This window comes from Elephas maximus, chromosome 11, assembly GCF_024166365.1.
Source record: "Elephas maximus indicus isolate mEleMax1 chromosome 11, mEleMax1 primary haplotype, whole genome shotgun sequence".
Taxonomy (NCBI): domain Eukaryota; kingdom Metazoa; phylum Chordata; class Mammalia; order Proboscidea; family Elephantidae; genus Elephas; species Elephas maximus.
This window is the reverse complement of record NC_064829.1, coordinates 98790608-98803756: the sequence shown is the minus strand read 5'-3', so window position 1 is coordinate 98803756 and position 13149 is coordinate 98790608. Positions and strand designations below refer to the sequence as shown.

Here is a 13149-nt window from a genome sequence, read left to right as displayed (position 1 = left end):
TCACAGCAGCAGCATTCACAATAGCAAAAAGGTGGAAACAACCCAAATGTCCATCAGCTGATGAACAGATCAAATGTGGTATATCCATACGATGGAATATTATTAGTAGAAATAAAAGAATGAAGTGTTGACACATGCTAGAACATGGGTGAACCTTGAAAACATTATGCCAGGAGAAAAAAACCAGACGAGAAAAAGACCACATATTATTACATGACTCCATTTATAGGAAATGTCCAAAACGGGCAAATCTATGAATTCAGAATGTAGATTTGTGGTTGCTCAGGGCTGGTGGAGGGGTCCTGGTGGCACGGTAGTTAAGTGCTAACCAAAACATCAGCAGTTCAAATCCACCAGCCACTCCTTGGAAACACTACGGGCAGTTCTGCTGTCCTACAGGGTTGCTATGAGTTGGAATTGATGGCAACAGATTTGATGTGGTTTGGTTTTTAGGGCTGGGGGAGGAGCCACAGTTGCACAGTGGTTAAAGCGCTCAGCTGCTAGCCAATAGGTTAACAGAACTCACCAGCTATTCTGCAGGAGAAAGGTGTGGCAGCCTGCTTCCGTAAAGATTACAGCCTTGGAAACCTATGGGGCAGTTCTACTCTGTCCAATAGGGTCACTATGTGTCAGAATCGACTCAATGGCAGTGGGTAGGGCTGGGGGGATGGTGCGGTGAGGGAGGGTGGTAGCTAATGGATGCAGGGTTACATTTTCGGGTGATAGAAATGTTCTAAAATTGTAGTGATGGTTGCACAGTTATGTGAATATACAAAAAAACCACTTAATTGTACTTCTATATTTTAATGAGTGAATTATATGGTATATGAGTTATATTTCAAACAAAGCTGTCACAAAAGGAAAAAAAAAAGGTTCAACCCTGATCATCTTGGGCAAATCTTTCCAAATGTCAGTTTCCTCAACAATAAAACGGGAAATTGAACTTCTTAAGGGGTAAAATAAAAAAAGGGCAGGGAGGGCCTTCCAGTGATTTGGACCCAGGGCCCAGTCCTGGCTCAGTGGCTGACCCACTGTGTGCTCTGGGACCACTGGCTTCCCTCTCTGGAATCTCAGTTTGCTTATCTGTGGAAGGGGCATATAATTCCTCAATTTGAAAAGGAATTTAGAAGAAAGATCTTGGGGCTTTGGAATCAGGCAGTTCTAGGTTGGATCCTGGCTCTGCCACTCACTAGCATCATGACTGTTGAAAGTCACAGCTCTTTCTGCGCCTCAGTTCCCTCATCTGGGAAATGGGAGAAATCCCAGAAGCCAATGGTGTGTTGAAGAGGAGAGAAGGGCTGGGCATGGACCTGCAGACATCATCAGGATCGCTCCAGCAACTGCAGGGTTAACATCTGGCACTGTGAGGGGGTGGGTTTCCAGGCCCTCTCCGCTCCATAGGGTTTTCAAGGCAGTAACATTTTGGAAGCAGATCAAGCAGAGTGCCAGGCTTGTCTTCCGAGGTGCCTGAGTGGGTTAGAACCCCCCAACCTCTCAGCACTTAACCTTTGCACCACCCAGGGGCTCCTACCAGGGCTGGAGGCGGGGGGGGGGTGTTAAATATTTTGCGTGTCAATGCTGCATTTCACCAGCAGTATTTACCAAACACCTGTGTCAGGCTTAGGGGATCCTCACGGGGGTTCCTGGTTGGGACTGGGCACTCAATCCAATGCCGCTATTCCATGTCAAGTTCAGCACCAAGGGGCACTCACCCGGGAGCTCTGCACCTGCTGTCTCTGACCACCTGGCCAGCCCTACCATGTGGGGGCTTATTTGGCCCATTTTACAGAGGCAAAGATGAGCCTCAGGTTGGAGTGGACCAGGCCTGGGTGTGCCCCATGCCCACAATGCAAGGCAACCCTCTTTTCCCACCCTCAGCCACCTTGGGCGTTAGAAATCATTATCCCAAAAGAGGGACACGGAGGCTAGTCACTGAAAGGGCAGGCTTGAGATCAGAACCCAGGCTCTGATTTCTACACCAGCAGCCCCTCTTCAGCTCAGAGACCCCATCCACTGCACTCTCTCTCTCAGGAGCCACCCTGGGACTAGACAAGGCGAGAGATGGGGGAGGAGGGTCTCACTGACTAGCACACCCTCTGCCCCCAGTAAGCCCTCTCACACCCTCCAGCCCTTCCTAAGGACGCCCCTTTGATGTGGGGATTTTGCCTGGAACAGAAGAGGAAACTGAGGCCCTGAGTCAGTCGTTTGTCTCAGCTCCCTCAGCCAGAAGTGGCACAGGCCTCCTACCTAGGCCTCTCAGACGGAACCAGACGGTCTCACCAAGCGTTCTCCTGCTTTCTGAGCACCTACTGTGTGCTGGGCTCAGCCGGTCCCCTGGACCCCACTAGTCACCCCTTCTCCGCTCACCTGGTCTGTTCAAGACGCTGGGGGGTCAAGACCCCATTTCACAGGCTGGGAAACAGGCCTGAGTCCTGGTCACAGTGCCAGGTGGCAGAGTAGAGCAGGTGCCTTCCCGACCTGGGGCTCGGCCTCCTCACTCTCGGGCTAGCCACCCTCCAGCCCTGTGTGGTGGGGAGCCCAGCGTGGAGGGACCTTCACCTGCAGGGGGCCCCGCTGGTGCACCCAGTGTGGATGGCCCACCTCACAGGCTGGGGGATGTGACTGGGGCTCAGGGCACCCCAACCCCCCACAGAGAGGACAGTCTGGACAAGGATCCAGTGCCCGAGCCCCACCCCTCACCCCATCCTCCACCTGACCTGCGAGAGCAGCTTAATGTTTCCATATAAAGGAGACGTGGGGCTTAAGGTTTGTCAACTTCTTCATGTCAAAGTCACTGTCTAATCTGGGGCCAATAACCCTGCCCCGAGGCAACCTGACCCTCAGTTGCACAAAGAAACCCCACATGCCTTCACACTCTTCCCCAGAGACCCCAGATGCTGCCCCCCACGTCCACCACTGGGGGCCTGACAGCAGGTTGGTGAGCAGGGACTGCCAAGAGAGAGGCATGGGGGCAGACTGACCAGAGAGGTCCACAGAGACAGAGACTCAGAGAGATGGGTAGGTGAGAGTTGTTGAGAGGGGCCTCTGAGAGAGGGGGACAAAGGTGGGGGGACAGAGACCTAGAGAGGGGGGTGGGGACAGAGATCCAGAGAGAGGGAGACAGACCTAGGGAGAAAGAGGGGCTAGAGACTCAGAGAGAGGGGGATGGGGAGAGGACAGAGACCCAAAGAGAGAGTGGCAGAGAAAAGAGGCAGACTAAGAGAAACTGGGGAGAGAGAATGGAGATCATGTCTTAGGAAGTAGAGACGGACAGCAGGGGAGCAAAGTCATGTAGACAGACAAAGATGTGAGGAGAAAGGGGCTCTCAGCAAGACATGGAGGATGAGCAGGTGGGTGGAAAAGGCAGAAGGGTGAAGACAGGGCTGGCACTGCAGACCTGGGGCCAGCATCTACAACCTGTCACTGATGGTCATAGGGTCTCCTGGTGGACCCTATGGAAGTTGGGGTGGAGGCTCCAACCAGGAGGGTGTTGTGAAGGGAGGAAGAGGGTGGCAGAAGATGGGATGGCTCAGGCCTAGGACCCCTACCGAGGTTTAGCACGTACCTGGTGGGGCGGCCCACCCCCATGCCCTCCGCTGGGGGCTCCTCTGCTGGGGTGCAGGGAGGCCTGTCTGTGGGTGCCAAGGGGCTGTGTGCTGAGCGCCCGACCTCTGAGTCCACAGGAGGATCACAGGCCCGGACGCAGGGGGACAGGGGGTGGGGCCAGCTCAGAGCCGCAGAGGGGGAGCCAGGGAGGACAGCCAGGCCCGGCGCTGGGCTGCAGCCCAGGCAGGCCAGTGAGGAGATGGCAGCAGAGACACAGAAATGGGGGGCAGGGACAGTGGTGGACAGAGACACAGAGAGATGGGGGACAGAGGAGACATGAAGAGATGGGAACACACATTGGGCAGAGAAAAATGGGGATACAAGGAGATAGGGACACAGAGCAGGGGAAGGTTGGGGAATAAAAAAAAAGTGAGACAATGATAAAGGGGACAAAAATAGGGGGTTTCGAGAGACCAGCAGCTCTGCAGGAGAAAGACTTGTCGATCTGCTCCCGCAAAGATTCCAGTTCCTGTTGCCAGCAAGTCGATTCTGCTTCATAGCAACCCTACAGGACAGAATAGAACTGCCCCATAAGGTTTCCAAGGAGCAGCTGGTGGATATGAACTACTGACCTTTTGGTTACCAGCAAAGCTCTTAACCACTGTTCCTCCATAAAGATTACAGTCTTAGAAACCCTTTGAGGCAGTTCTACTCTGTCCTATAGGGTCACTATGACTCAGAATCAATTCAATGGCACACAATAAGAGAGATGAGGCACTGAAGAATGGGGGGGGGGGGCAACAGGGTGAGTCACTCCTCCAGAAACTCAGAGTGAGTTCCTGATGTAATATTTATGGAAGGCAGAACTGGCAGCAACCAATGGGTTGAGGGTGGGACAGAGTGGAAGAGGGACCCCATGGCCTCTCCTCAGACGGAAGTGGGGAAGAACCATAGTCACACACCTCAGGCCTCATCAGGTCCTTTATTGGCCCTCAGAAACCCCTGGTCTCTCCCCCATAGCACCTGCCTTCCTTCCTCAGGGAGGAGAGCAGCCCCTTGTTGGGAAACCAAGCTGTGGCCAGCCCAGGGGCAAAGCCAAATTCTGCCAAGGACCCACACCTCAAACTTGGTGGGGCCAATGTAAAGCTATCAAGTTCCCTGGGGAGGCCAGCGTTCAGAATGGGGTCCCAGGCAGAAAGATCAAAGGGCCTGGCTGGGAATACAGCTGATCAACACAAAACACCCACCCAGGAAACAAAGCCAACCAAGTCCTGACAGGTGAGTCTGAGCTGAGCCAAGTCTCTGGGTGCGAGGGTGTTACTGGGCTTAACCAAGTGGTTTAAGAGTGCCATGGGTCAAACCAAATCCTTTGGTGAGATGGGTCATTGGACCAAACCAAGTAGTTTTAGAAAGCAACCAGTCAAACCAAGTCCTTTTAGGGAACAGTAGGTCAATAGAATCCACTGTCATGGCCAATGGGCCAAATGCAGTCCTTTTTGGGGTGCGATGGGGATCCACAGACCTGAATGGATCCCCCAAAGCTGGTCTGACCAGCTGAAGTACCCAAGTGGAAGGCCGAAGGGCGGCGGCACCACCACCTTAGACACTGATGGTACGGAAGATGGTGAAGCCTGACAGTGCAGTGCTGACCAGGACGCCAGGGCACTGCGGGTGCCAGTGCAGCTCCTTGAGGTCTGTCTCGCCCTGGTGCACGAACAGCAGTTGCTGGGGGAGGTCTGCCAGCCCGGGGTCCATCTCTGCCTCGCCGGCCTCTGGGTCCCGCTCCACAGCCAGGTCCCACTGTGTGATCTGGTTGTCTGCCCCTGAGGCTGCAAAGACCCCGCCGTCCTGGGGATGCCACTCGACAGAGGTGATGGGGGCCACATGCTGCTTGAAGGTGGCCACTGGGGAACCAGACTACAGGGAGAGGACAGGTGGTAGAGGCTTGGAACACCTTGGCCCAGCAGAGCCCTCCAACCCTTTTCAGGCTCAGTCCAACAGAACTCCACCCTATAAGTTCCCACATGCTCAGATTCTACAAAGTGACAGAGACCACAATGCAGCTGGAAATGAGGCTAGTGCCCCAGGGGCTGCTGGGAAAGGTGGTTTCCTGTGCAAAGAAGCTCCTCCCAGCTCCAGGTCACACACATCCCAGACCTGCTCAAACCTGGGTGTCTCTCGGTTCTTTTAAAAGCCTGTCGTTGTTGTTGTTGGTGTCGTCAAGTTAATTCTGACTCACAATAACCCTATGTGACAGAGCAGAACTGCCCCAGGGGATTTTCTAGGCTGTAATCTTTACAAGAAGGAGCCGTAGTGGCTCAATGCTTAAGCACTGGGCTGCTAACCAAAAGGTCAGTGGTTCAAACCTACCAGCGGCTCCACAGGAAAAAGCCCTGGTGACACACTCCCAAGTGGATTCCCACTCAGAGCGACCCTGGGACGGAGCAGAACTGCCCCACAGCGTTTCCAAGGAGCGCCTGGTGGATTCGAACTGCCGACCTTTTGGTTAGCAGCCATAGCTCTTAACCACCGCTCCACCAACCACCACTCCACCAGGGTTTCCCCACTAAGATTACAGTCTTAGAAACCCTGTGGGGCAGTTCTACTGTCCTATGGGGTCGCTATGAGTCGGAATTGATCAACTCAACAGCACACAACAACAAACAACAATCTTTGCAGGAGAAGATCACCAGGTCTTTGCTCCCACAGAGCCACTAAGTGGGTTCAAACCGCCAACCTTTCAGTTAGCAGCTGAGTCCTTAACCGTTATGCCACCAGGGCTCCTTGTTCCTATAACAGGAAGAGGTTGGTTCTCCAAGTGCTCTCCTGGCTGATTCGATGAAGGCCTATAGAAAGGGGGCAGAACGGCGGCTCCCAGAAGCTCCAGAAGCAGCCAACCCAGAGAGCTGCGACACTTTAACTTAAAGCAGAGGTGCTGCTGGGAAGGGAGGTGGCAAGTAGCTTTAAAGTTCCAAGGGTCGATCAACTCGGTCTATAACCCAATCAGACAACTGCCCTCTCCGGGCCTAGGTTTCAATGTACACACAAAAAAGGAGGGTGGGGGTGGGGGTTGTCCAGAATCCATCTCCAGACGTCTAGGGCCGATTCTATAAAACTCATTAAATTGGAGGAAAATGCAATTACAACATGGTGGGCCCAGGAGCTCTGTGAGTTATGGCTTTGTCCAGAGTGACACTGGAAGCTATAATTCCTCCTGCCCCAGGGTCCCTGTCAGCTCTATAAAGACAAGTCTTAGCTCAGGTGAACATTACATCTGCTTCTGTCCATTTTGTGTCTCAGTTTCCTCACCTGCAATGCATGAGTCAGAATGCCACTTCTTGGCTGACTCTAAAATACACTAAAAGACCAAACAAACAAAAACTTCAACTTCCAGAAGCCCTTGAGGCCATGGGCCTTACAGCCAGCTTAGCTTCTGCCCCAGGGGCAGATGGGAGTTATAGTCTCCACTGCTGCCCCTCCCTTTCATCTCCTGTCAACTACTCATCTGACGGAGTGTGTGATGTGCGACCCCACAGCAGCCACAACCCTCCCCTTAGCTGCGCAGTTTCCTCATCCACACCATAAAGATACTAGATAGACTAATTTTCAGGATCTTCCCAGCTCTGGTGGGATGAAGTCATTTAAGGTGGGAAAAACCCACAAGCCCCAGACAACCCCAGGGACATTGTTATCCCAGGTACTGCTGAGAGCATACCTTGAACTGCCGCAGGTCCCAGACCTTGAGGGCCCCATCATCCCCACCACTGAGTAGAAAGGGCTCCCGGCGGCTCCAGCTGATGACATTGACATCCCCGTCATGGGCGGTGGCTGTGGTGAGCATGCACGCCTTGCTAGGGGCTGCCCGGATGTCCCAGATGCGAATGGAGGCATCGGCTGAGCAGGAGGCGAATACCTGGGAGAGGTGGGGGCCGAGTGACCCAGGTGTTCCCCCACCCCGCCTCAAAGAACAGGAACTCACAGAGGCTACCTTCTGTTTAGTGTGCACCACACTGGGACCTGGGCTACAAATGTGAACTTTGTCTGGGCTCCCAGTCCCCTCCTCCCTCAGACCCAGAGTCTTGGACCCCAGCCCCTTCCTCCTCAGACTCAAGAGTCTGGCCCCCTCCTCCCAAAGGACCCAGGGATCCACGCTGCGCACCGTGTCCTCAGTTGGTGACCACTGCAGGTCTTCCACGGAGCGTGTGTGGCCCACAAAAGGCCGCTGGTCCACATGCCAGGAGCCGCCGTCCGTGGGTGTCCAGAGATGGATGTTTTTCTGGCAGTCGCCTGTCAGCAGGCGGCCTGGAAAGGGGAGTTAGGTGCTCACCTTGTCCTCCCTGCCCACGGCTCACGCCAATCCCTACAGTCTAATCATCCACCTGGCTGCCCCCTCCCACTTTCCAGGACCCTGTGCACACCCCAGGGTCTCACCGGGCACCCGGGGGGACCAGTCGAGTGCAAAGCCCTCGCCCATGTGGCCAGCGAAGGCAAAGATGGGCTTCACGCGGGCCTGCTCGTCCTGGAGGAAGGTTGCCAGTGCCTGTGGGTCATCTACTGCCTGCAGCAGCCGCCGCAGCGCAAACACCTCCACCTGGCCCTTCTCTGACCACACTCCAGCCACGGGCTCTTCGCCCAGCCACGACACCTGTGGGCAGAGGGAGGACAGGAGGCTCAGCACCCCTGACAGCCAGAACTGCAGCTCCTCAGAGCCCCGGGGCTGCGGCTCCCAGGAAGAATCACAACCTGCAAGACCAGCTTCGGAACTGAGGCAAATCCCCACCCTGGGGTGTGAGTGTGGGGGCACAAGGTTCCAAACTCCTAGGAACTCAGCTACAGCTTCCTTAGCCTGAGGGTGTGTATTCAGATACCTGATCTCTGTAATGCCCTGGATGGTGGAGGGTCCCAAGGCCCCATCCTTGCATCTCTTCGCTTCTGTATGTTTGCTCCTTAGGAGAGCCCCTCAGGACTAGGGGTTTCCAGAACACCCTAGCCTGGACCTCTCTCTTCGTTCAGCTCCAGGCTCAAATCACACTGACCATTCAAACTTTGTTGTTGTTTATTTCCATCGAGTCAATTCTGACTCATGGCGACCCCGCGTGTGAGAGCAGAACTGCTTCACAGGGCTTTCAAGACTGAGTTTTTGTAAGCAGATCACCAGATCTGTCTTCCAAGGCACCACTGGGTGGGTTTGAGCCTCCAACCTTCTGAGTAACAGCTGAGCGTTTAATCGTTTGTGCCACCCAGGGACTCCTCATCAAAATTTAACACAACCAAAACCAACCTTTCGATCACTGCCTGCCACCTACGCTTCCTGTCTTCCCCACCCTAAATCCCAAACTTAAGACTCATTCTCCACTTGTCTCTTCTTCCTCACACCCAGCATCCATGCTGACAACACCCAAAATGCATCGCTTCCAATCACTTCTCACTTCCTCTATTACTGTCACCCACACTGTTGCCATTGAGTGGATTCCAACTCTTGGAGATCCCATGTGTTACAGGGTGGAACTGTGCTCCATAGGGTCTTCACGGCTATACTCTCTATAGAAGGTAGCTGGGTGGCGCAAACGGTTAAGCACTGGATTACTACCCGAGAGGCTGGCAGTTTGAACTCACCCAGAGGTGCCTCGGAAGACAGGCCTGGTCCTCTGCTTTCAAAAGCCTTGAAAACCCTATGAAGCAGTTCTACTCTGCACACACAGGGTTGCCGTGATTTGGAAAAGACTTGAAGGCGGCTAACAACAATAATCTTTACAGAAGCAGACTGCCAGGCCTTTCTTTTGTGGCACTACTGGGTGGGTTCAAACTGCTGACCTTTAGGTTAGTGTTGTTGCTGTTGTTAGGTGCCGTTGAGTCAATTCTGACTCATAGCGACCCTATGTACAACAGAATGAAATGGTGTCCGGTCCTGCGCCATCCTCACAGCCACTGCTATGTTTGTGCCCATTGTTGCAGTCACTGTGTCAGTCCATCTCATTGAAGGTCTCCCTCTTTTTGCTGATCCTCTACTTCACCGTGCATGATGTCCTTCTCCAGAGACTGGTCCCTCCAGATAACATGTCCAAACTACATGAGATGAAGTCTGGCCATCCTCACTTCTAAGGAGCGTTCTGGCTGTACTTCTTCCAAGACAGATTTGTTTATTCTTCTGGCAGTCCACAGTATATTCAATATTCTTCACCAACACCATAATTCGAAGGCATCAACTCTTCTTCAGGTCTTCCTTATTCATTGTCAGCTTTGGCATGCACACGAGGCAACTAAAAATACCATGACTTGGGTCAGGCACCCCTTAGTCCTCAAAACGACTGTTTTTGCTTTTGATCACTTCAAAGAGGTCTTTTGTAGCAGATTTAAGCAATGCAGTACATTGTTTTCTTGACTGCTGCTTCCGTGGGCATTGATGGCAGATCTAAGTAAAACGAAATCCTTGACAACTTCGATATTTTCTCTATTTACCATGATGTTGCTTATTGGCCCAGTTGTAAGGATTTTTGTTTTCTTTAAGTTAGTAGTCCAGCGCAAACTGTTTACACTACCCAGGGACCTATGTCACTCACACTACTACTGATGTAACCCCTGAATTCCTCCACCAGCCCCCTCACCGGATTCTTTACTTCTACCCTTGCCTCCCTGCAATTCATTCTCAATACAGCAGCCAGAGGGATCTCTTTTAAAACCACAAGTCAGGCCCCACCCCTCCCCTGCTCTAAACCTTCCAATGGTTCCCAATTTCTCTGAGGAAATGTCCACATCCCTACAATGGCCTACCAAGAATAAACAATCTGCCTCCTCTGTGCCCCCTAAATCTTATCACTCTCTCCCTTGTCCATTCTGCCTCAGACACACTGGCCAACTCCCCAACTTTCCTTGAAGCTTTGCAAACACACCGAGCTCACCCCAGGGCCTTTGCACTTGTTTCCTCTTGCCTGCAAACATCTTCCCACAGATATCCTTGGCTCACTCCCCTCACTTCCTATGGGCCTGTGTTCAAATGGTACCTTATCAGTGGGTATTTCCCTAACCATATTATTTAAAATAGCTAGCCCACCCCAGGGACACCTTAATCCCCTTAACAACAAACAACTCATTGCCGTCAAGTCAATTCAAACTCATAACGACCCTATAGGACAGAGCAGAACTGCCCCCAAAAGGTTTTCAATGCTGTAAGTCTACAGAAGCAGGCTGCCACATCTTTATCCTGCGAGAGTGGCTGATGGGTTTGAACCGTCGACCTTTTGGTTAGCTGCCAAGCTCTTAATCTCTGCACCAAGCTCCTTTTAACCCCCTTACCCTGCTTTATTTTTATTTTTCTCCACAGCACTTCTCACCTGTTCCCGTAATTCCCATTTATTTAGTCTTTTGTTGTTGTTCCCTCCTCCCAATAGAACGTAAGTTTCCGTGGGACAGAGACTTCTTGCTCACTGCTGAATCCCTAGGGTCTAGAACAGTACTGTACCTGAAATACAGTAGTAATAATCTAGTGGAAACACACAGCATGAGCTATAGGCTAGGTGCTACTCTAAGTGCTATTCACATACCATTTCATTGTCACAACCCAATCAGAAGACATTGTGATTCTTAAGTACAGACGCACTCCCACAGCCTACAACAGTTCCTGAGTAATAGCCTAAGGGGGAACACATATCTTATACTCCAACCAGGACTGTCCCAAGCACTGTACGTTACTTCATTTAATCCTCATGACTGTCTCAACAGGTAAGTTTTATAATTCTTACTGTTTTACAGAAAAACAAAGTAAAGAACATATAAAACATCTCCACATTTAAAATAGTACCTGTTGTTGTTTAGTTGCTCTTAAGTTGATTCCAACTCATGGCAGCCCCCATAGATTACAGAACAGAACTGCTTCATCAGATTTTCTTGGCAGTAATCTTAACAGAAGCAGACTGCCAGGCCTATCTTCTGTGGTACCACTGAGTGGATCTGAATCACCAACCTGTAGGTTAGCAATAGAGTGCCAACTACTTGCGTTGCTAATTATAACCAGTTGTCAAGTCCATTTTGACTCATAGTGACCCCATGTGTATCACAGTAGAACTGTGCTACACAGGGTTTTCAGACTTCTCAGAAGTAGATCACCAGGCCTTTCTTTTGAAGTGCCTTTGGGTGGACTCAAACCTCCAACCTTTCGTTAGCAGCTAAGCATGTTAATCATTTGCATCGTGCAAGGACTACAATAATAATTACGGTCACTAGGACATACAAAAGGAGCCCTGGGGGTGCAGTGGTTAAGAGCTCAGCTGCTAACCAAAAGGTCAGAGATTTCAACCCACAAGCCGCTCTGCAGGAGAAAAATGTGACAGTCTGCTTCCATAAAGATTACAGCCTTGGAAACCCTGTGAGGGCAGTTTTACTCTGTCCTATAGAGTTGTTATGAGTTAGAATCAACTCTATGCCATTGGGTAGGACATACAGACTTAAGAGGAGGAGCCAGGGCAGGTATGGTCACAGGGCTGGGGGTTCAGAGAATGCAGAGCAGGCTCATGGGACTATCTGTACCCGAACTCGGTTGATGCCTCCATAGTGGGGCACCATGGCCAGCTCCAGCTGAGGCTTCCTCTCTTCTTCATCCTCTTCATCTTCCTCTTCCTCCTCTTCATCGCTGCCTTCTGAGGGTGGGGGCTTTGTCCCATGCAGATTGTGCATCCGCAGGACCATCAGTCTGGGAGAAAGTGTGGAGTAAAGTACTGGACGTCAGAGCCCTGAGGAAGTAGGTGAACTGGAAACCCCTACTCCTGGGTTTGTGGGAGGCAGAAACTGGGAGCCCTAACCTCCTGGCTCCTGAGAAAGGAGTGGACTGAAGGTTCAGATTCCTGGGTGTTGAGGAAAGAAGAGGCTAGGGGCTCAGACTCCCGCTCCTGGGAAAGCCACAGGTCTTACTCACCTGTTGCTCTGGGCGCTCTCCGCCTGGGTTCCAGCACACAGGTAAAGTGAAAGAGGAAGATCTGTTCGATTGTCTCCCAGGTGATCCCGAACTATGTCGAAGCTTAGACACGGGGCGCCTGGGGATGGGAAAAAATAGAGACTTAAGATAGGATTGAGAAATCTCAACACCTACCTTCCTCTCTCAGACCCAGCCTTTAAGTCCAGAGAGCAACTTAAGTCAAAGGCCCAGGTCCAGCCCCCTCAGGACCCAGAATTCCAGTTCCCGCCTTCATCAGGACCCAGGAGTCCGGGATCCCAGCCCTACCGGTCTGCGCTCGGTGGTACAACACGTAGGCCTCTTCGTCCATGACCAGCTCTTCCCCCTCGCGCAGCGGCGGTCCCCGGCCGGGCAGATAGACCTGGGCCGGGCCCTTGGACCTGTCGTCGCCGGAGTCGGCCTCCATGGGTTCCCCGGTTTCACATGTGCGCCGCCGGCCCTTGCGCGCCGCCATCTTCGAACCCTCTCGCTGTCGTCGCGAGGTTAGAGAGTCACTTCCGGGTTGCTCTTTCTACGTTCTGCGGTCCGCCTAGCTGAGTGGTTACCTTGGAAACCTCCCCACTACGCCAATGAGAGAAGGCGGTGGGGGAGGGTAAAGAGAGAGAGGGTGACGGCGTCCCGGCCAAGGTAGAGGGGCTTGCGGACATGGAGACACT

General features: G+C 52.5%; 1 protein-coding gene across 1 annotated transcript; it reads right to left on the bottom strand.

Annotated features, from left to right (window-relative positions):
• Positions 1 to 4514: 4514 nt before the first annotated feature.
• On the bottom strand, positions 4515 to 13149 carry GRWD1 (glutamate rich WD repeat containing 1). Its single transcript, XM_049901547.1, has 7 exons — positions 12761 to 13149; positions 12455 to 12572; positions 12070 to 12232; positions 7978 to 8191; positions 7706 to 7848; positions 7262 to 7459; positions 4515 to 5463 (listed from the first exon to the last, which is right to left on the bottom strand). The coding sequence occupies exons 1-7, from the start codon at positions 12945 to 12947 to the stop codon at positions 5146 to 5148; spliced, it is 1341 nt and encodes a 446-aa protein (XP_049757504.1). The 5' UTR covers positions 12948 to 13149; the 3' UTR covers positions 4515 to 5145.